Raw genomic sequence first — 22,959 nt, forward strand, 5'->3', positions numbered from 1 at the left:
AGAGGTGGGGAGGTTGATCCCTTGAAAGAAGCCAGGTGCAAACCCCAGCCCCCAGCCCCACCCCCCAAGTCTCATTCCCCTTTTGGCACCTTGAGGAAGAGCGTCTTGATCTTGGCGCAGTCCTTGCCCAGCTCCTCCTCAACGATGGAGAAGAGCAGGTCCTTGGAGGGCACCCGGGCGTAAGCGATGCGCTTGTTGTTGCTCATCATCCAGATGAAGACGTCAGGGATGCTGTGCTGGGGCTGGGGTCAGCGGGGTGGGGGCTGCTGAGGGAGGGGTCCTGCCACGTGGCTAGGGCCCCCAGAGCCTGACTGACCCTCAGGGCCTCTGCCAGAGGGCCAGGCCTGGGCCTGCAGAGGGAAGGGCCCCGGTGCTGGGTCTTCCTTCACCTCCCACACGACAGGAGGAAGAGCTTGTTCACCTCGGTCCCCCAGGGGCTGTCAGAGCAGGAGGGGCCTCTAGGTGGTCCTGTCCAGTCCCTTCCTATGCGGCAACCCCCTCCCCACTCGAGTCACTTGGGTTTGGGGGCTGGGCATCCCCTCTCTGCGTGCTGATGAGGGGGCACACCTCGTCTGCCAGGAAGCGCAGCTTCTGCAGGAAATTCTGGCAGAGCCTCAGCTTGTCCCGCACCGTGTGTCTCTTCACCTGTGCCCGCAGGGTCTTGGCCTGCTGTCCCATGCTCTCCTGCAGGGGAGCAGGGTGTGTGGGAGAGGGGCTCAGGCCACACCGCACAACTGAGGGGGCTGGCCTGGCGGCTGTGACCTCAGAGGCCAATGTCCCCCCACCTCGGGCACCCTCCCCTGATCCCCCATGTGGTCCAGCGTGTCCTCACCAGCTCCCGCATGCAGGACTTGAGGCGCTCCCGGTCCAGCCTGGTGCGGGATGCGTGGCCCTGGTCCTTGTCAGCGAGGGACAGGAAGCGGCTGGGGGACCCGGGGAAGCAGCGCTCAGAGGAGCCCACCAGCCAGCAGCAGGCCTGTAGACACCTCCTTCCCTGCCCAGCCCTCCACTTCAGCCCCTCGCCCCCCCACCCTTTCCTCTCACTAGCAGCCACAGCTGAACTCCTCCAGGACGCCCCGCAGGCGACGCTCGGGGTAGGACTTCTCTGTCTTGATCATCTCCTGCACGTCGTTCAGGCCTTCTTCCTGTGGACCAGGAGTGAGGGTGCATGCTGAGCCATAGCCCCCCAACCTCAACCTCCCCAGCTGTCTCCCCCCATTCATCAGGGGAAGGAAGGGCTAGCGACCTGGGACCCCTCACTAGCACCATGCCCCCCACCCCAGGTCCCACCACCATACAGAAACCAATTCCCCAGGTTCTGTCTCTTCCAGAAGGAAGAAGCCACCTCTGGGCTGTGGGCCTGTGGTCCCAGTGGACTCGCTGGGGCTGGGCAGAAGTCAGGCTAGATGGGGGGTGGGGGTGCAGTGCCGGCCGGAGACAGAGGGGTTGGCCAGCCTCCTCCAGGGAACACCAGGACGGGATGGGCTAGGGCTCCCAGACTCCAATCCAGGTAGTCCTCGGGCCCCCCACCCACTCCTGGGACATGGGAGCAGGGATAGGACCAGAGGTCATGCTGGGGCTATTCCAGCAGTCCTCACCCTTGCCCCCTATCCCCCCATGGCAAGCTGCTGGGCAGACTGCCTAGTGTTGCAGGGGAGGCTTCTAAGCTAGGCGAGGCCTTCCGAAGCACGCCCCACCCCCTGCCTTCCCCTCCTCCCTCCCACCCCCGCCTGGCCCTGACCAGCTTGTCGGCGATGTGGTCCATAATGTTGGCATTGTAGAGGCGACGGCGCTGGTCCGGCCACCAGCTCTTGATGTAGACGCAGGGCTTGCAATCCAGGTAGGGCAGATGAAAGTAGTTCCTGCGGGGGAGGAGGTGGAAAGTTGAGGACTGGGGCGCGGGCAGGTGGGAGGCCAGGCCATGAGAGGATGGGAGGCAGCAGGCAAGGCCTCTCAGGACCCTCCATCCACCTGGCTCACCTGTCGGTGATCTGGGGCCGCATGGGTGGGGTGGAGGACACTGAGGCCAGGTCCCCACCCTCATCAGCTTCGTCGTCACTTGAGTTTTGGATCAGATCAACTTCTTCCTCATCCCCAGGCTCCTTCCGAGGCCGAGGCCTCTGGGGCCGAAACAGGCCATCAACTTCGTTCCCATAGTTACCTGGAGGCAGAAGGGGGCACGCAAGGGCCTAGAATCCTTTCCCCCCAGGCTCCTGCCCTCTTATCCGGGTGCTGCTTTGGGTTTATGGGAAGGAAGAAAGGGGGCAAGGAGTGGGGAAGGTGCCTGGAGTCTGTACCAGCTCGGACACAACAGAACACTAGCCAGAGGAAGGTGCCCATGGCCTCTACCCCGTGCAAAGACCTCGCTAGGAGCCCTGATGACCACTGAGCTCAAGGTCCAGCCTAGGACATGGCCTGGATCCCTACTCTCTCCCCTTTCCCTTCTGCAGGGAAGCCTTCTTTCTTCCCCATATGCCAAACACGGCTCAGCCCTGTAGGTGTGTGCACTAAGGAACTGCTGTGGGCGGGTGTGCACGCTCGTGTGAACACTGTGCTATGTGGGTGCTTGAGGACACGCGAAGGAAAGTGGTCAAGGTTTCCCTCCTTCTAGGCCTGTGGTGCGGGGCCTAGCCATTACCACCCAGCAGCCCCCAGGCCTGAAGACCCCACTGTGAGCCCAGCACTCACCTATGGTGACCTCAAAGGTGATGGGCTTGTCTCCATTTTTCCGGTCGATCATTGAGGCTTCTAGGAAAGCTCCAAATAAAAAGAATTCTTCCATTTTCCCTGTGCAGCTCTGTGTGGAAGTGGTTCAAACCATCCTTAAACCTGAGCAGGGATGTTGGGCCTAGGGCCAGGCCCCCTACCACGGTCTTACAGAGAGGCCCTTTGGGCCACTGGGGGCGGACATCCCACCCCTCTGTGCAGCCAAGCAGCCCAGACCCTGAAGGCCTAAATCCTTTTGCCCTCCAGCCTGGATATCCCTGAAAGGGACAACCATGGCCAGGAACAAGGCAGAGAGGAGGCTCCATCTTGGGACCTGCAGTCAGAGTGCAGGCATAGGCAGTGGGAGGGGACAGAGGTCCCCGCGAGGGGCAGAGTGCGGGCCCCTGCTTCCTGGGGAAGGAGGCCTCATCATGGGGTCTTGCCCTCTGAGGCAGACAGGGCAGCAACCGGGAGAGCCCAGGCCTAGGCTGCCATGGTGGGAAGGGCGCTGAGCTGGGGGCTCTGGAGGACAGCCCAGCCCCCTGGGTCCTCACCTCCGAGACGGGCGTGGCCTGCTCCACCTGCACCTCCGTGGAGCTGGTGAGCTCGGGGTTGGAGGTGTCCAGGATCTCCACAGCCAGGCCCAGCATGAGGCGGGCGCGGAACGACACGCCCTCACCCAGGCCCTCATTCAGGTCCTGGTGCTCGTCCAGCAGGGTGTAGTTGCGTGTGGAACCGTACATGTTCACCCAGGCCGGGCCCAGTGTGGGCAGGAAGCCTGTGGGCCACGGGGACAGGCACGAGGGGCTCATGGGGGTTGTGGAAACTCTTTTGGGGGCTCGGGCCTGCAGCTCCCAGTTGCTGAGCTGAGAACCCCATGCCTTGCTCGGTGAAACACTCAAGATGGGAGAAAGCCTGTGGGCCAGTGAGTGGCTGACGGGAGGCCCTAGGGATGCTCACATCTGCTGTGTGTGGGCAGGCGTGGGGCAGCCTCCTCGTTTGCGCAGAGCGCTTCCCGGGTCAGGCTCCCTGCCTCCTGGTCCGCCTACAACCTATTTGAAGGACAGATGCCCGCTCCCCTCAGACTCCTCAGCCTGGCCTTCTGGCCCTTGTGATCTCGCACCCTGCCAATGCGGACCCCTCCCCTCCTCTCCAAAGATCCTCTCTCTGTCCACCTGTGTAACACTTCCCCCGTGAGGCCGGCCCGATTCCTAGTCCCAGCTGACTTCTCCTGCTGTTGGTCTTTGCTGTCTCATCTGTAACGTGGGTCCGATTCTGCGGCATGTGCTATGTTTGTTTGGTTTTTGTTCTGCCTGGCTTCGAAAAGAATTACGGCACTTAAAAAACTCAAGATATACTTCACATAATATAAAATTCACTATTTAAAAATGTGCACTGCAGTGGTTTTCAGTATATTCACTCTGTTGTAGAACCATCACCCGATTCCATCGCCCCCCCAAAGAAACCCTGTACCTGTTAGCAGTTAGTCCAGGGTCTCCTCCCCCGCCCAGCCCCTGGCAACCACTAGTCTCCTTTCTGTCTCTGTGGATTTGCCTATTCTGGACAGTTCCTATAAATGGAGTCATAGAACATGTGGCCTTTTGTGCCTCTGGCCTTAGGCTTTGAGCATGTGATGGCACATCCACCTCCCTAGTCCCCAGTGAGCACCATGAGGACAGGAGTGGATGCTTATCTTGCTCTACCTCCCTGGTGCCCAGCGCCTGGGTCCTAGAAAGGGTCAGTCCCACAAGGCCGCAGACAGGACTATGGCAGCAGACCACGCATATGTGAAACATATGTGTATACACACACACCACACACCATCATTATTTCTAATTCACAGATGGGAAAACAGGCCCAGAGATCACACAGCTACTAACTGTCAGAGCTGAGGTTCAAATCCAGGCAGCCTCACTCAGGCAGGCCCTGGCAGCTCGGTGCAGACCTGAGCCATGACCTTCCACCTCCCTTTGAAGGGGAGGGCGCAGCGGACCAAGCCCTCACAATGGCCAGGGCCTTTCGGGAAGAGGTGGGGATGGTGGAGGTGGTGTGAGGGGGCAGGTCTCACGGACTCCTGCCCTCAGTGCCCTTGCCCCGCCTCCAGTCTCCTGCTGCTGACCTCTGTCTCCATCGTTGGAAATCTTGCGCAGGTCAATGAAGTGGGTGCCGATGGCCACGTCGTTGACCTTGTCTGAGTCCCGGATCTGCACCTTCATGCGTTTGCAGAGTGGGGGGAACAGGTCTGTAAAGACGACCTGCTCATTCCACAGGGGCTCGTAGCTGCTTTTCTGCACTGAAGTCTTGCCCTGGTGGGAGGGAGTGAGGGTTAGGGTTTGTGTGTGTGTGTGTGTGTGTGTGTCCACATATGTGTGGGGTGTGTGTATGTGATATGTATCTCTGTGTGTAGTCACGTGTGCATGTGTATGTGTGGGGTATGTGTGTGTGTATATATATATTTAATTTTTTATTTAAATTCAATTAGGTTAACATATAGTATGTTATTAGTTTCAGGGGTAGACTTTAGTGACTCATCAGTTGCATACAACACCCAGTGCTCATGTGCGTGTGCGTGCACTTATGTCCTGCAGGCACTCTCCCCACACCAGCTCTCAGACTCACTTCCCTTTCAGGGCTCCTGCCTTAGCTCTTGGTCTATAGGACGCAGAAGCAGGCAGGATCCCCTAAGGCTGGACCCCCTCCGGCTGGAGCTCCCCTCCCCTCTCATCTCTGCGAATTCACCAGGGGATCGAAGGTGTCACCTGGCTTCTGATTCTGCCTCACATCCACCTCCAGCCCCCATCCTCCAATCACTCTGTACCTCGAATGCCTGTTACCCCAAACCCAGCCTCCTGCATCCTGCACCCCAATACCTTCTGGCCAGCAAAGAAGACTTGCACATAGGGGTCGACCAGGTCCTTGTTCTCACCAATGAAAGCCTTCTTCACATTGGCCATGAGGCTGGTGTTCATGCGGGGCAGCCCCTCTGCTCGGTAAATTTTCACGTAGAATCGGGCCCACTGGCGTTCAGGGGGCACCCCCTCGGGGAGCAGCAAGTTCCTGCCGGCACATAGAGCTAGGGCCGTGGTGGCCAGAATTGGGCACCCCAGTCCTGCCCTGGCATCTGCATACCCTTGGGGCCTGGGACAGTCTCCATGAACTCCTCCCCCACCCTGCCCTCGGTCCTTCTTGGAGGAGCTGGGCTGTCTGGGAGTAGGTGGGGATAAGGGTAAAGGGAGGGAGGGGGGTCTGTGTGCCAAGTCCACCCCAAGGGCTCTCTTTGGGGGAAGGGAGGGCTGGGTCAGGTCTCCAGGGGCTGGGGCAGATGGGAGCCTCACCCCTCGATGTCATCCTCATCGGTCTCATTGGCCTTGTGGGGCGTCTTGATGTTGTCCCCCTTGCCCACCACGGCGACGTCACACTTCACGTAGCCCTTCAGCCCAGCAGAGATGTCGTCGGGGTCTGACAGGATGGCCCACTTGTGGTGGAACTGGTGCTCTGCAGGGGTGACGAGCGGGGACTGCACCTGCCATCCTGGGGCGGGCTGCAGAGCTGAGCATCTTTTTGGCCCCTGGTCCCCAGAATGGCCAGGAGGAGACAGAGGTCCCCAGAGGGGCGAGCAGCTGGGGAAAGGTCCCACATCCAGGTGTGTGTTTGTGACTTTGAGGCTGGAAACTTCCAACCCTCCTGCCCCCACCCCTGCAGACCACCTGCACACAGCTGCCAGACAGAACCTTCAGAGAGGCTCCCCCTCCCTCACTCTTCCGTTCAAATATCTGCAGCTTGTCAGTGCTTGGGGTACAGACCACCGACCTTAGTGTGGTCTGTGAGGCCTCCTGATTCAGCTCTGCCCGGCTCACTCCGCTCATCCCACCCCGCCCCTGTGCTCCTGCTGGGCCCAGCTGCTTACTTCCCTCGGAACAACTGGAGTCCCTGTTCAGACCCCCCTGCCTTTATGGCTGCCGGTCTTTGAGCTTGGAAGGGCCTCTTTCCTCCCCCTTCCCCCATCCAAACTTCTCAGACACCTGCCCGGGAAGGCTGGTCGGGCTGGGGAGGCGGCTAGCACCCTGGACCTCCTCTATGATCTCCCAGACGGAGGCTGTGGCCTCGAACGACCCCTCCTCATCTCCAGCAGAGAGACTTAGGGAGTGAGCAGGGTCCTGCTGCTATCTCTGCTGGTGCAAACGTGGTCCTGCAGGGTGAGTCCCCCAGGAAACCCTTTCAGCCCCGCAAGATACTGACACAAGTCCAGAATCCCAGTAGCACCCGCGAGGCCTGTGTCCCTGGCAGCATGCTTCCAACGACTCCCTGGCTGGGTAAGCAACCAGGGACTCATCAAGAGGGCCAGGCCAAACCAGAGACCATCAGAGTGAAGACCTCAGTGCCCGAACTGAAGGGGCTGTGTGACCTCAGGCTCCCATGAAGGGGACCAGGCCCAGGAACAGATTCAGAAGAAGCATCAAGGGGCGCCTGGGTAGCTCGGTCATTAAGCATCTGCCTTCGGCTCAGGTCATGATCCCAGGGTCCTGGGATCGAGCCCCGCATCGGGCTCCCTGCTCCGCGGGAGGCCTGCTTCTCCCTCTCCCACGCCCCCTGCTTGTGTTCCCTCTCTGGCTGTGTCTCTCTCTCTGTCAAATAAATAAATAATAATAATAATAAACAAAAACAAAAAAACCCCCAGCAGCAGCATATCTGGCGGTGGGTTAGCTCAGTGGAGAGCCTGGACTCTGGGCCCACCTGGACCCGGGTTCACATCCTTTTCCTTTCCCTGGACCAGCTATGCAAGCTTGCGGGCCTGCTTCCTTCCCGTGAAATGGAGTGATGTTGCCTGCAGGGGGTGGTCAGGGCTAGGCCTGCGGGCACGGCGGGCATGGCCCGGCGCCTGGCACTCAGCGGGCGCTCCCTGAGTGGCAGTGGTCTCCTCTCCAGGACTCTACCGTCGGGATGCCCAGGGGTCCACGTCAGGCTCCTTGCTGTCCCTCCATACCCCTGCCGCCGGTACTGGAGGTGGGGGGCACTGCTCAGCCCAGGGCTGGAGCACCTCCTCCGGGATACCTGTGAGATTCCACCGCCTGCAGGTGGGCATGATTCCTGGGAAGTGCCAGGTCGCGGACTGGCCCTCTCCCCCGCTCCCAAAGATGCTAATGGTCACTAGGGTCACCCTCTGCTGAGGACGACAACGTGTGTTTGGCAGTGGAAAAGGCGCTGGCCTGGCACCCAGGAGACCAGGTTCCATTCACACAGGCCCTGGGCAAGTCTCTTCGTAACCCTGGACCTCTTCGTCATATGGAGACACCGGACTAGATGTTTTAAGGTCTCTGGTGGCTTGAATGTTCTAAGATTTTGTGATGTTTATGCGTTTAATCTTGGGTTTGGACTCGATTCCCTAGTCTAAGTCACAGAGTGTGCACCAGCCAAGTATCCATTAAGTTGAACCATAAGAAATCGCCAATTTGTTGAACCTAATAGTTTAGTGGCACTTCCAAGCTACTTAACTTGTCCTGGCTTCATTTATCTCATCTGTAAAATGGGAAGAAATGCTGATGCCTCCTCCCTCGCTGTTTTGTGAGGGTCAAATGTGACACTGGAGAAAAGGGACTGTCACTGCCAAAAGGCCTGATGGAGTCATTACTGCATCCTGAGTGGTGGGTTCACTTTAGGGACATGACGTGGGGCCCGGTGCCAGGTTGCATGCCAGTGGTTCCTGAGCTGGCCATGGGCTTGGTCATCATCTTGGCCTGGCCTGTGCCTCACAAACCCTCTGGGCCTCCCCTTGGGGTTCCCTCGCCAGCCCCATCCGGTGTTGGCCCATGGGGACCCACGTTGCTGTGAGTCAGCCACAGTCCCACATGGCTATTCTCTGGAGGCCTGGGGCCCTTGATGGATGGTCAGAGAGCCCGGCATCCCTCAGAGGCTGCCACACTACATTTGTGTTGAGGACAGTGTGGCTCAGTAGGTGCCCTGGAGTCACGCAGCCTGATTTCACCCCAGGCCAACTGGGTGATGGTGGAGCCCCAACGCTTCTCTGAGCCCTAGGCCCCTCGAGTGTAAAAGGGGGTGATGCCACACACCCAGAAGGGCTCCAGTGAATCCAGCGGCCTGAGCACAGGTAGTCACTGCATCCGTGTGCAGACTCGACACCCATCCCTCCACACCCCCTACGGCCTCACACTGAGTTTACGGTCCTGGCCAGGCCAGGCCCTGGGGGCTGCCAGGGTGGGAAGGACGGCACGGGCCACACTCGCTGAGCCGTGGCCGCTGACGCTGACCGAGTCACGCAGCTACTCACCAGGCTGGGAGTACACGGTTCCCACATCCATTTTGAAGGACCCCACTAGGGTGCCACTGCGCAGCAGGTTCTTGGAGTGAATCACCTTCCGGGCAGAAGCACCAGCCCCCAGTCAGGCCGGGCAGGGCAGAGGCTTTCCATGGGGTAGGGGTGGGGTGGTCTGATGGTGGCACCACCTGTCTTTCTGGGGAATGGAACTTTTCGGTGAAGTGGGAGGGCATTTGCAGGGCAGGGACAGCTTGCTGAGGCTCAGCGTTAAGCCCTCTTGCCCTCATTTTTGCTGGTTGCCAGGTACGGGGGGTAGGTTGTACACTATGCAGAGGTACCTGGTTAAACAGGGGAGAGGGGCCCAAACCAGCCTGTGCCCCACTTGCCCGGCTGTGTGTCTGGACACGGGGATGCCTTTTAATGCCAATCCAGAGGGATGCCCTTTTTAAGTCTACACAAAGGTGCAGTTTGAGTTACACTCACCGAGATCTTGATGATCTTGTCGAACATGACGTCAGGAGAGACATGGAAGTCAAAGACGAAGTACTGGAAGGAGGGAGGACCCAGAGGTGCTCACTCAGCTGACAGCAGCCAACAGCCTGGGGCAGTGCCAGGCCCCTCCCTCCTGCCACTGCCTGTCTGCACCCCGGCCATTTCCCCTGAGCCCCGAAGTTCAGAGGAACAGCAGTGTAACCACTGGTCCTCCCTGACTGCAGGTGGGAGCTGGGTGGCTTTGGGCAACACACTGTCCGATCTGTTTCCTGAGCTGTAAAATCGGAGTAATGATACCCACCTCCGAGTCTTGTTATGAGGCTGGATGAGATGGCAGACACCATAATATACACCGCAGCTGTGCGGGCAACACAGACATTGCTCTTAAACCACAGTGCTCCACTGCCTGGAAGTGTCCCAATTTCAGCGATGTTTAATTTGTAAAATAAGGTGTGAAGGACTTCATTTGCCGGAAACGTAAAATGCTCCGGGTGTGAGCTGTCTTCCGAAGCTGGGGCTGCCCCTCACCCCGGCCCATTTCTCCTGGCCTCAGTGTGCAGGTGCCGGGAGGGGAGAGCAGCAGAGAGGCCCTCGGGGGAGGGGGTGTCGAGATGTTGGAAAGGGCTGGGCAGTCAAAGGAGAGGGGTGACGTGGACTTGGACTTAGGGACAGCATGGTCCTTGATGACCCAGAGGGCAGTTTCAGTGGACAGGGGGCTGAAGACTGAGGTGTGCTTAGGAGAGGCAGTGGGGACAGATCACGGAATTGGACGGTGAGTGGGAGGACAGAAAGGGGCGGTCACCAGGAAGTACGTGGGATTGGGAAAGGCGTGGCTAGATGGAGGGACGGATGGGAGATAGACAGACCGAGACTCCCTGTTCCTGTCCCTGAGCATATGGGGTTTTCCATCATTGTACTCGGAGAGAATATGCGAGAGTAGAACACCTAAGAGGCAAAGGAAGAGCCAAAGGAAAAGTAAAGGCAGAGTTGGGGTGCTGAGTGGTTTGGGTGTGATGCCAGATCCTTTGGGAAGAAAAAAGAAAAAGGATCCAGGGCAAAGGAGAGAGGTGGCTGAGGCAGAAGGAAGGCACCAGTGGCCAGGACCAGATGCACCCATGGAAAGGGGTCTTGGCCTGGTCTTGAACAGTCAGGCTGTATTGGGAGGGCAGTGGTTGTGAACCTCCCTTCACACGAAGACAGGTCTCGAGGCGAAGGCCAGGCCAGTGGCCTCTGACTCTGTCAGCCCTGGGAGAGTGAGCTAGCTAAATGAGAGCCAGAATTCTGCACTCTCTGAGGAGTCTGTGGGCATATTCTTTGTGTGTCCTGAGCATATTTCCCTTTTCTAACCACTTAGAAGTCTGCTAAGTCATGCTGATGGTTCTCATCTCCCTCTATTGTGTTTAGTGGAGTCAAAGGAAAGTTCCTGCTAACTCAGAGAATTAGCCAGAAGCAGTACATCCCTGGGACCAAGGGTATTTTTCAATGAAGAGGAACGTGGCATAGGACAAGAAGCAAAAGGAAAGAAAGCCCTGCTTTGGGACCAGAAGAATCATGGGAAGATAGTTTTGAGGGGTTGTTCTCAATGGGGCGGGGGGGGGGTGATTTTAACTGCAGCGGGACATCTGGCAACGTGTGGAAACATTTTTGGTTGCTACAAGTGGGTGGGGGTCGCTATTGGCATAGAGTGGGTAGAAGCCAAGGATGCTGCTCAACATCCTACACTTCACAGGACAGTCCCCTACACCAAAAACTATCTGGCCCCAAATGTCCCTAGTGCTGAGTTTGAGAGACCCTGGTTTGGAGGAAACAGAAATTAAACAAATCAGAGCTACTTGGATTTGTGAGAAAGTACAAAACTATGATCAAGAACAGGGCGCCTGGGTGGCTGAGATGGTTAAGCGTCTGCCTTCGGCTCAGGTCATGATCGCAGGGTGCTGGGATCGAGTCCTGCATCGCAGGGAGCCTGTTTCTCCCTCTCCCTCTACTGCTCCCCCTGCTTGTGCTCTCTCACTCTCTCTGTCGAATAAATAAATAAAATCTTAAAAAAAAAAAAAAGAACAAATTTAAGATTCACGTGAGTGGAAGGGACAGTCTTGGATATAACTGGAAAATGGTTTCTAGGCTGGATGTAGGCGTGGCCTGTCAGGGAAGACACTGTCACCTCTGTGGCCCCCATGTTGCCAGGCATGGGCTCGAAGTGCCGCACAAGCTCAGCAAATGTTTGTTTCTTCCTTCCGGTGAGTATCCATTCTGCAACCCCAACCCCTCCAGGTACAAGCCAGGCTCTGGGCCAGGCCACAGCGATGCAGGAGACGGGGAGCCTCCGGTCCACCAGGGATGGAGACATGAAGGACCAACCACAATTCAGGGATGTTACCGTCACAGAGAAAGAAGCACATTGAACTGTGACCCAGAGAGTGCAGGTAAGGCTGCTCAGTGCCAAGGACACTTGGCCTGGGCTCTGGAGGGTGAGTAGGAGTTTGCTGGGGAAACAGTGTGGGAAAAGCAGCTCTGTTACCTTGGGAAGGAGGAAGCAATTTGAATGAAACATGAGGTGCATGAGGTTGGTGCCAGGTGAGGCCTTGAGTCAGCCAAACGGGGCTCTGGGCTCTCAAATAACTGTGGAAGGCCAGGGGCACCTGTCTCCATATCCATTAAGGGAAAGTGGACTCTTATCTAGGTTGAAGCTTTTCCAGTCAGTGATGTGCCCTGATGTAAGGTCAGAGGCTGAATTTCCTGACTCCTGGGAAGGTTGCCATATGCGGCTGGGAGATGAGGGGGTGGGGTGGGTGTTTCTGAGCATGGATGTCCCAGCTCTGTGGGCCTGTGGGCAACCAGCTATGAGAACCAGGCCCACCCGTGGTAACAGAGGACCCTGGCCTGGGTCCCTATGGGGGACAGAAGTGTGTCCAGGTTTCCTTCCTGAAGATGCCCAGCTGGGGGGCTCCCCCTAAGTTCAGGTGGCACCCTCAGCCCTCCCCACTCCTGAGGACAGACACAGAGACACAGGACACAGATGCCTCACTCCCTGGAGCCAGCAGGAGAAGCAGACTGGATGTCCCTCCAGGAGAAGGAGGGCTAGAGCCCCCAGACCAGCGGCTTCTGTGTTCATCTGACCTATGCTCAGGCACCTGAAGGGCATCTGGGCATCCCTCCCCAGAGCTGATTAAGTTCGTTCCCCGCTGGAGCCCAGAGTCAAGCTAATGTGTCAGGAGTGGTCATATGAGGTGGCAGACAGAGTGCTGGACTGAGGCTGACAGGCTGCGCCCTGCTTCATCAACAGCACTCTCTGTGCTCTTGGGTAAGGTCCTTCTCATACTGAGGCCTCAGTCTCCTCCTCTGTAAGATGGGGAGATTGAATTAGAAGGTCTCTGAGGTCCTTTGACCTCAGTGTGGCCTCAGATGGCTGCAAAGAATAGGAGCAGGAACCAGACTTTTTTCTCTCATACCCTAAGAATCAAGGCCAGTGCTCTGGAAGGATCCCCATAGAGGTTCAGGCAGCATGGAGGCAGCCCAGCAGAGAAGGTGAGCATGCAGAACCCGACTCTGGCCCTTAGCACCCGGGCAAGGACTTTCTCCAAGAGCTTCAATGTCCCCTTGTGTCAAATGGGACTGAGGGCAACAACCTCCGACTTTTGTGGGGGCCAGAAGAGGGGGTGCACCTGCAGCATTAGCTGGTTCACGGGAACCACTCCTTAATGCTGCCACTGCCCCAAAGGGCTCTGGGCCAGGCCTCACGGGGTTCACCCACGGACAGGGCCGGAGAAACAGTGGCCTCTGGCCAGAACACGGTCAGGGGGTGATCTAGACTCAGGCTTCGGAGGACATGGCACGGCACATCTGCGTACCGGGGTTGTAACAGCGTGGGCCAAGGTCACCCCTGCTGGCAGCCCTTTGTGCCCCTCAGCCCCTGCTGTTCCTGTTGGGCCTGGGTGGGCTGCAGCCCAGCCTCCCGCCACATGTAGGGAAGTCCCTTTCCCCACGTAGGGCCACAGGGCACTGACCTCATTGTAGTAGGGGCAGTTAGTGGACTCCTTCATGGACGTGCACTTCTTGTCGTCACCCACCTCCACGCACACCACGGGGTCCATGTTCAAGCCCACCAGCTGCCGGGCCTCGATCACAGTGATGCTGACCTGCGGGCAGGAGAGGGAAGCCAGAGGTGAGCTCGGTGAGCCTGGGAGCGGGTCCTCCTTGAGCTGGGGCCCAGGAGCAGGGAGCCAGCACTAATCTGCTGTGGATCCGGGGCTCTTTCTCCAATAAGCCCCAGTGTCTTCATTTATAAAGCAAGGGCATGGGCTGGATCTCCTCTAAGTGCATTCTAGAATTACCGGGAGGGAGGAGGGTGCTGGTTAAAAATGCTGGTGTCCCTGCCAAACTCCAGACCAAGCCAGTCCAACCTTGGGTGGGTGGGGCCAGGCATCAGTACTTTTATTTTTTTATTTTCTATTTTTTAAAGATTTCGTTTATTTATCTGACACAGACACAGCGAGAGAAGGAACACAAGCGGGGGAGTGGGAGAGGGAGAAGCAGGACCTCTGTGTGGGGCTCAATCCCAGGACCCTGGGATCATGACCTGAGCCGAAGGCAGACGCTTAACGACTGAGCCACCCAGGCGCCCCCAAGCATCAGTACTTTTAAAGCTCTTGGTGATTTCAAGTGCTTCCCCAGCCTCTGTGACTCCACCTTGTAGAGGGCTGCAAACCGTTTCCCGGGTTTCATGCGCTCAGAGATTAAGTTTTCTATGTCTTCATCAATGTGCATTTAATTTCGTGCTCAGCATCTCTCATTTTAAGATCGCGGGCCTCTGAGAGTTCTGTTTCTGGAATTTGGCCCCCTTTCTACCTTCCTGGTTTCCCCCTTTTGTTTAATTTCTTTGTTTGGGAGCCTGGGCCACCTTTGCTGGCTTGATGCTCTGTGTTTTGTGTGCACTGTGTCTTTTCAAGTGGCGTCCAGCTCCATGGAATCTTCTATGCTGCGAAGCCCTTTTCCAGTTGTTCATTCATTCAACAAATGTTTGTGTACATATATACGGGGCAGGGAGGGGTGGTATGTGTGCATACCTTTTCTGAACCTTCCTTTTAAAGATTTATTTATTTATTTGAGAGAGAGAGAGAGATGCGGGGAGGGGCAGAGAGAGGGAGACAGAGTTCCAAGTAGAGCCCCCACTGAGCACGGAACCCCATGACACCAGGCTCTATCTCATGACCCTGAGATCACGACCAAAGCCCAAACCAAGAGTCAGATGCTTAGCCGACTGCACCACCCAGGTGTCCCTCCTGAACCTTCATTTTAAGCAATCAGTTCTTGTTTTGGATTAGAGGTGTTGGTCCCCATTGGGGTGCCCACGACAAAACAGAAAGAGGCATAAATTTGAGGTTGCTGGACTGGCATTGAGCCCCAGAGCTTATACATGACCAGGTATGAGAGTAGGCCACCACGTAGGCTCACTGAGCTAAATGTAGAAACACCAGCTATCCATAGGTTGTGTGAGCTTTAAATGAGATAATGTGTGTCAAAGTGCTTCATAAACAGTAGAAAGTTCTAGAAAATGTGAGCTATTGTTATAAATGGCTTCTCAAAGTCTGCCAAGTAGGTAGGGTCCTGTAGATGCTTACGATTGTTCCATCTGACTCTCTTGCACTTGCATTTTAACAAAATAACCTGTGCTAAGTTACTGTTAGCATTTACCTCAGCTCATTCTTCTAATGAAACTGTGGGGGTTGCTTTTATACTTCTCATCTTGGAGACTTGGTATTTTCATCGCTGTGCTTTGATGCAACTCCTAAATATGATTTTACTCCAGAAAATTATTTTCCCTTTTCATAAAAAAAGAATAACCATGGAAATTATCACCCACTATGTCCATCAAAGTCTTATAAATATTCTGAAGGCCAAGAAAAATCCGCACATCAAAACTAATGATGTTAAGAAAAATAGAAACTTCAATGTCAATGAGAACATTGCCAAGAAAGTACACAGAACTGGAAACTGAACATTTACTCATTGAAGCAACACTCGAACCACGAAAGCAAACATTTCTATTTGGAACTTGAAATGCCAAAGGGAATGAAGCTCAGAATCCAGAGCTCTGAAGAAGTTCAATGATCACCATTTCTTCAGGGAGCTAAAAAGGAAATAGAGCTAATTAACTTAGTTCTGAGAAGTTGACTGTGAAGAGAGTAAGCAGCCACTAGAAGTCCTTCCAGAATATTCTTGCACAGTAGTTCATAGAGTTTTAACCTCTATGAACCTTTTTATGCCAAAAACATAAAAAAATCTCATATTTTCCCACAACTAACCCATCCTCTCCCCTCCATTAAAGAAAGAAAGAAAGAAAGAAAGGAAGGAAGGAAGGAAGGAAGGAAGGAAGGAAGGAAGAAAGAAAGAAAGAAAGAAAGAAAGAAAGAAAGAAAGAAAGAAAGAAAGAAAGAAAGAAAGAAAGAAAGAAAGAAAGACTGTAACTCAAGACTGGGAAGTAGACAGACACAGTTTTGACTTATTAAGGTAATAAGATATGCCATCATGAGATTAACCTTCCAAATGTGAGCAGTTGGTTAGTTTTTATGTTTTTTATCCAGAGGCCCAGCAAATGATGCTAGCGTTTCTGCCCCCTATTCCTTTTCAGGACCCAAAGGGTGGGGAGAGGAGGAGGGCAGAGGGTTGAAAGGAGCAGAGGGTGGTGGAGTGGGGAGAGAGAGGCTCCAGAAGGTGCTCTTTGCTGGCTGACGGGTGCCCCCTGAGGGGAACCCTGAAAGTGCACCACTGAGGTCTGTGCATGGTGTTGGTGGGGAAGGAGAACGTCATTCCTGCTGGCTCCCCACCCCCACCTGGGGCTATATGGAGGGGAAAGGTATCACTTGGACTTGAAATTTAAAACAAATTTTGAGGGGTGCCTGGGTGGCTCAGTCGGTTGAGCGTCCAACTCTTGATTTTGGTCATGACCTCAGTGTCATGGGATCGAGCCCCACATCTGGCTCCCACTCAGTGGGAAGTCGGCTTGAGATTCTCTCTTCCTCTGCCCCTCCCCACTCTCAAATAAATAAACAAATCTTTTAAAAAAAGTAGAAATAAAATAAAACAAATTCTGAGGGAAGGGATTGGCCATCTTTTCCTTCCATTCTCCAGTCATCAGCAGAGAACTTGATATTTCCACGGTGTAAGATGGGGAGGCAAATAGACCCACAAAGGGACGGACCAACCAGCTGACCAGGGAGGCTCTTTTTGTAATCACCTATTCAGCCCTCCTCTCCCAAGATAAGGGACCTAATCCCTAGGTGACTTCATGAAAGCCATTGCAAGGAACAAGGTTGAATGTAAACCTATATCTCTGCCGTGGGAGAAGCCAAGAATCATGGCACTCTGTGACTTGCTTCCATGGGATCTGACTGTGCTGCAGGAACAGTGGTGGGGAGCTGGAGATGGCAGGGGGCAGGCCCGTCAGTGCTGCCCTTCTGAAACACCCTTTACCTTTTCTCCCCTCCGGGTGGCCGAGGTGACATGACCAGATACGCATTTTGAGAAGATCACGCCAGAGGTGGTACAGAGACCAGCTAGGAAATGGGTACAATATTGCCTTCGGGGCTGGGGTCTAGGGTCACTGTTCAGGGAGATGACATGGAGGCGAAAATGTATTAGGTCTTGGTGCCCGGAAGAGAGGGCAGGGAACACACTCAGGACTCCATGACCCACCAAGAACATCTCTGCCAAGTGCTGAGCTTTGCTCACTCTGATGGGGAAGCTGCATATTCACTGGGATGACATTGCAGCTCTCGCCTTCGAGATGCCAATAATCAGGAAAGGGTTTACACATGACATACATTCTAACCAGAAGAAGCAAAGGGGATGGGCACGCCATGGCCTTTTCACTGTTCTGAGCCCTCAGGGTCCTTCCCGCATCTGAGTTCAGCTAAGGCCCTCTCCTCCCACCAGCTGGGTGCGCTTTCTGAGGTCTTTCTAACTGGGCGAATACAAGTTCTCCACAGACTGACGTTGCTTTGGTAAGTTTTCTTGCCTTGTACATTGTATTTATTGGAAGCAAGAATAAATCCACTCTTGCATCCTCAGGGCTCTCTCTCAAACTGTGTTCATATTTATAGTTGAGATGGGAATGAACTTGTTGGACAATACTGTGTTACCAGGTTAAATACAACAACTGTCTGTTCAATTGCAGAATGTCTGGAAAGTCTTTGGAGGGAGAAAGTGTGGTCCCTCCACAGTTGGAAAGAGTTTTGAAAACAAGCAGTAGTAGTAAGCTAAAGATGAATAGGGACCAAAGGGGGTGACTGTCCAAAAGGCTCAATTAGAGAGAAATTAGTCACTCTGACTGCTTCAGTTGGACATCCTTGGATATGAACTCTGGCTCTAACTTTTTTTTTTTTTTAAGGTTTGATTTTTTTAATTGAGAGAGAGAATGAGAGGGGAGAGGGTCAGAGGGAGAAGCAGACTCCCTGCTGAGCAGGGAGCCTGATGCAGGACTCGATCCCAGGACTCCAGGATCATGACCTGAGCCAAAGGCAGTTGCTTAACCAACTGAGCCATCCAGGCACCCTTGGCTCTACCTTTGAATAACTGTGTGGCCTGGGGTAAGCTCCTTACCCTCCTTGTGCCTCAGTTTCTCACCTATGAAATGTAGTAATACCTATATTTGGATGGTTGAAAGAATTACATTAACTTAAATGGAAAACACACATACAGCTCGCAGCATAGCGCTTGGCTCATAGTAAGCCTTCAAGAAAATAAGTTATGTTAACAGGAACAACAATTACTCCATTTTCTACATGCCCTTATGTGGCAGGCTGGTGACAGTACAGGGGGAACAGTATCTGAAAACACAAAGACAAAGAGGTTTTTGTTCTTTGGAATTTTCCTATGCTCAGAAAACAGGGGAGCAAAGCCCTGAGCCCAGTGCCCTAGAAAAACCTTCGGAAGTCTTAAGATAGTCTGTGTTTGGGTGGTGGCAGAGACGGGAGGGAGCGACATTCCCAGACCTCCCAGGAGCCCAAGGGCTTGAGGCTGGCTAAAACCACTGCCTGGGGCGAATTTTCGAGCACCTGGAAAGACGGTTGCCAACCGGATGAAAAGAAACTGAAGCAAGGATTAAGGAGAAAAGGAATGTCCTTGAGAAAACATGACCAGATGTACTGATACAAAGAAAGGGGCTTCCTAGTCCTTGACACCATCACCTGAGGGGGGTGCGGTGGGGCTGTCCTTAACGATGGGGTGGTACGCACAGCATCTGGGAAATGAGTACCGAAGATACAGCTCTATGGGTGTCTGGGTGGCTAAGCGGGTTAAGCGTCTGCCTTCGGCTCAGATCATGATCCCAGGGTCCTGGATAGAGTCCTGCACTGGGCTCCCTGCTCAGCGGGAAGCCTGCTTCTCCCTCTGCCCCTCCCCCTACTCATGCTCTTGTGCACGCTCTCTGTCTTGCAAATAAATAAATAAAATCTTAAAAAAAAAAAAAAAAGATATAGCTCTAACCTGGGAGAGGAGGCGCATTCTGATTCTGGGCCCTGGTTCTGATACAGTGGCAGCCAGGTGGGGTCTCTTGAAGGCTCTGTTTCCTCTGACCAGTGAGCATACTCACTCAGTCCTAGGAATGCCCACAGTCTTCTGACCTAAAGCCGGGTCTTGTTAGACTCTAAGGGAAGGTCTAGAGCAATGGGTGGTCCATGGGCCCTCTTGCTTCCAGATTATAAACAAGTACTAGGTGTTTCTGGCTTGTACATTAGTCGGTTGTGGCTTGTGTTAGTGTAACTCAGTCTCTCAGGCTCTGATCAACTCTGCCAGAAGAGACAAAATTGGGTGTGTGGCCCTGCAAAGCTCAGGACCAGGTCCCCAGGCTTGGAGGGCTGCACTGGGATTCAGTTGTCCTGTGTGGCCCTCTCTGAGCAGCTACCAGCCATGCTCATGACCCATCCTGCAAGCACTATGGCCACATTTACAATTCAATGGCTTTAAATCTCTCCCTATCTCGGCCATTTTGTCTCCAGTTTTAGAAACACACAAACAGAAAAATTAACTGTTAATTTCAGAAAACACAGAGAAAAAGAAAAAGAAGAAAAACCCGCCCACATTCTCACCATCTATGGATAACCAAGATTGACATTACTTCTGGCATTAAAATAATAGAAAACAATATTTAAAAAGCACACCAAAAAAATCTTTCTTCAGAGGCTCTTATTTTAATTGTTGGAATATATATAGTGGTGCTTCTTGGTCTTTTTATGGTTTTTCCAGGTCCCTCTAACTTTATGAAGTCCAGTGCTGGACACGAACAAAATCCTGGGAGGGCTATAACCAGCATGAGCAGAGTTCTCAAGTTCCTCTTTAGGCCTGTGCCTCTTTAGTTATGACACTTTTACAAGTGCCTCCCAGAAACACGCTTACTTTAGGAATTTACATTCAGCTTGTGGTTCTCTATGACCCTCAGATCCATGCAACCACAGAGTCTACAAAGCACATCTGGTCAGAACTCCCCACTTGAGTAGAGTCTGCAAGGTATGCAGCCTTGAGTTGCCCCACCTACCTGGAAATCCATGGGTCGCCCGGCACATGGCTCCATCTTAATGTCTGGCTTGGACCTGAGAAGGAGAATGTACAGTCAGGCCTGGTGTAAGGGGACTGCTTGCAGGGGAGGAGGTGGGCACTGGCAGTGGTTGGACCCTGGCAAACAGCAGAAGGACAGAATCATGGGCTTCAAACACTCCAGGACTGTCAAACGGAATGGGGATGGGGATTAGTTGTTTTGAGGCCCCAAGAGAGAGGACTAGCTAATGACATAAGTGACAAGAGAGATAGATAGTAGGTCAACAGGTTCAGATGTGGGCTGGGCAGCTCTGTGATTTCCTTTGGCCTGGAGGTGTTCAGTGACCTGGGAATAGGCTCCTGACTTTGTAGGGACCGAGGCGTGGGAGACATCCAGGAAAAGGAGAAAGGGGCAGGGTTAGGAAGAAGCTGGTGGGGGACCCTGATTCTTCCCCACCCCAATTCCACACACAGCGGGGTCCTGCCTGATGGGGCAGAGGCAGTTTGGGCTTTGTGACTCCTGCATATTCACCGCTTGTTGGAGACATTGGTGGTGAGAGCTGTGACAGAGGCTAGAGACATGGAGTCGGGGTCCAGCCCATTCCCCAGCCGAATGGCCAACCGGTCAAGGTCCTCCATCTCCAGTACTGCTGGTTCATCTGCCGAAGAAAGGCCAGTTAGGTGGACTAGATGGTGGGATACAGACTGTCTCCCCTTTTGCTTCAGCATCCAGGAAGCTAACAGCCAATTTCTGGGTTTACTTGGTAGCATCTGCTTAGAATGTTATGGCCCGTATACCTGCAGTATTTCCTATTAATCTTGATCTTTGATTTTAATTGATTTTAATTGATATTGTAACTGGTCTTGTTTTTTAATTTTAATTTTTTAAAAGATTGATTAATTTTAGAGAGAGATCAAGCAGGAGGGGCAGAGAGAGATTGAGAATTTCAAGTAGACTGCGCAGAGTGTGGAGCCCCATGTGGGGCTGGATCCCAGGACCCTGGAGATCATGACCTGAGCTGAAAGCCAAGAGTTGGACGCTTAACAACTGTGCCACCCAGGCGCCCCCAGAGTGATCTTTCTCTGCTGCCCTGCTGCTCTGTCAGCTCCCAGGCCCCAGCCTGCCTCTCCTCCCCGGAGCCTTCCCTGCAGCCTGGTGAGAAGGCTTGGGGAAAGGCAGGACTTTAAGTCCTGCCACTGAGTAAGCATTCTCAGGACGTGCTGGTTTCCCCCCCAGAAATAGGGAACTGGTCCAACCACTTTCGTTTTTTGTTACTCCCTTCTCTCATGAACAATCTCTAGGCTTCTGTGTGCAGGAAAAAAGCGGGGAGCAGAGAGGGCTGGTGGAGCCTTTTATAAACAGGCCCATCCGACAGAGGGTTCTGCTCAGTTCTAGACCAGAGGAGATGCTCTTCCCACCCTTAGTGCTAGGAGCGCCCCCTTCCCGAAGACCACCTTCAGGACCCGGCTCTGCTGGCAGCCAATGGGAGGCCAAGGGCCCGCCTAGGAGGCTTCGCCGGCCAATCACAGGAGAGCCTTTTGGGGCGCTGCCCACGGAGGGAAGGGGTTTGGTCTCTGTCCGGTGCGGAGAGATGGCCTCAGACTTGGCTGGGCTGGGGCGCGCGTCCGTACCGTGTCTTTGGGGTTCCTCCTTGTGGGGCCGGTTCTTGCCGAGCTTCATGGCCGAGAACACACTCCTCCCGGCTCTGTGAGGCGGGCACCCGAACGAGGTGGAGGGAGATGGACGCCAGGAAGAAGACACACAAACACAGGAGAGCAAAACCCGAGAAAGAACACGTAAGAGAAAGGAGCTGCATACTCCAGCCCCTCACTTGCTGGTCCTGAGATATGTTGGGGGCCAGACTTTCTAAAGCGGGAGCCAGGAGGGGGAATTAGGGCAGAGGAGACCCCACCACTTCCTCCTTCCCCGTGCCTTCGCACCACTCGAGGAGCAAGCCAGGGCCCAGCGATCAGAGAAGGTGACCTTCAGCTGGAAAGCACGATTTTAACTGGAGCCCTCCTGGGGCCTGTGCTGATCTCCTCTCCCTCAGTCCGGTCTTAGAGCTCTGAGCTCCATCATGCCTCCGAGCATCTCCTCCCTATCTGAGCACCCCACCTCAGCTGGTTGGAAAGAAAGCCACATGACCCGAGACCGAGCATCAGGACAGATGGACAGGAACAGGATCAGAGGGCAGAGGACAAGGAGGAGGCGGGGGATGTGGTTGAAACTAGCAGCTCAGTTCTCAAATGGTGCTGGTGATCAAAGCTTGCCTTGTCTTTCCCAACCTCTCCATGCCCTCGGATTCTCCTTGGTCCCCAGTGAGGAGGAGGAGATGGGCCCTTTCCCATCTGTCTTTGGTGCTGGCTTACACCCCTTTTGCCTGTCCCCACTCACTGTGGAATCCCTCCTTTCAACCAACCCCCGGGAACGTATGCAGACTCCATAGTTCCTACCTCTTTCTCTGGCTTGGAGTGGCCTTGTGCCCCCAGGTGAAGGGCCTTGCAGTCAGGGGGCCTGAGGGAAGGGGGCAAGGGCCGTCAGTGTCCCTTCAGTGATGTCCCTGCAGCCGAGCCTGAGGTCCCTGGTGCCAGCAGGGACCCGGAGTAGGATCAGTGCGGGGTAAAGTGCAATATTCCATTACTCCATCAATATTGCAAGAGCTGGATACCTGACTCCCTCCTCTTCCCATTCTCCCTCCTCCTGGGTGTAGCTCTGTCATCCTGTAGGCCCAGGTGGGGCGAGATGGAGGCTCCAACTCTGAGCTCACCTACAGCAGAGCCCACCCACCTTTGGGTCACACATCTCCCTGTGGAGCCTTGACTATGGTTCCCAAGACCCCCTGCTCTTTATGCCGGGTAATGTGAGGTTGGGCAAAACCTTTCTGTCCTTGTAGGGATGGCCTAAAAACCTCAAGCCCCTCTACTCCATGTTGGGGGCCAATCTTATTCCCCCAAAT

General features: G+C 54.4%; 1 protein-coding gene across 3 annotated transcripts in view; it reads right to left on the reverse strand.

The window, feature by feature from the left end:
* The window catches only part of OTOF (otoferlin), a 93,213-nt gene that overhangs the window by 17,197 nt on the left and 53,057 nt on the right, over nucleotides 1-22,959 (reverse strand). For all 3 annotated transcript variants that reach the window (XM_045883721.2, XM_045883719.2, XM_045883720.2), the window contains 17 exons: nucleotides 21,635-21,708; nucleotides 20,535-20,661; nucleotides 20,004-20,058; nucleotides 13,477-13,608; nucleotides 9,464-9,526; nucleotides 8,993-9,077; nucleotides 6,042-6,201; nucleotides 5,577-5,763; nucleotides 4,826-5,012; nucleotides 3,261-3,484; nucleotides 2,689-2,797; nucleotides 1,981-2,161; nucleotides 1,742-1,862; nucleotides 1,045-1,145; nucleotides 833-923; nucleotides 568-684; nucleotides 90-242 (listed from right to left, as the gene is read on the reverse strand). In XM_045883721.2, the coding sequence (XP_045739677.2) occupies nucleotides 90-242; nucleotides 568-684; nucleotides 833-923; nucleotides 1,045-1,145; nucleotides 1,742-1,862; nucleotides 1,981-2,161; nucleotides 2,689-2,797; nucleotides 3,261-3,484; nucleotides 4,826-5,012; nucleotides 5,577-5,763; nucleotides 6,042-6,201; nucleotides 8,993-9,077; nucleotides 9,464-9,526; nucleotides 13,477-13,608; nucleotides 20,004-20,058; nucleotides 20,535-20,661; nucleotides 21,635-21,708 (2,167 nt within the window). The remainder of the gene's footprint in view (nucleotides 1-89; nucleotides 243-567; nucleotides 685-832; nucleotides 924-1,044; nucleotides 1,146-1,741; nucleotides 1,863-1,980; nucleotides 2,162-2,688; nucleotides 2,798-3,260; nucleotides 3,485-4,825; nucleotides 5,013-5,576; nucleotides 5,764-6,041; nucleotides 6,202-8,992; nucleotides 9,078-9,463; nucleotides 9,527-13,476; nucleotides 13,609-20,003; nucleotides 20,059-20,534; nucleotides 20,662-21,634; nucleotides 21,709-22,959) is intronic.

The sequence above is a fragment of the Mirounga angustirostris genome, unplaced genomic scaffold (assembly GCF_029215605.1).
Source record: "Mirounga angustirostris isolate CCGP_5_RB_7025 unplaced genomic scaffold, mMirAng1.0.hap1 SCAF_10, whole genome shotgun sequence".
Classification (NCBI taxonomy): Eukaryota; Metazoa; Chordata; class Mammalia; order Carnivora; family Phocidae; genus Mirounga; species Mirounga angustirostris.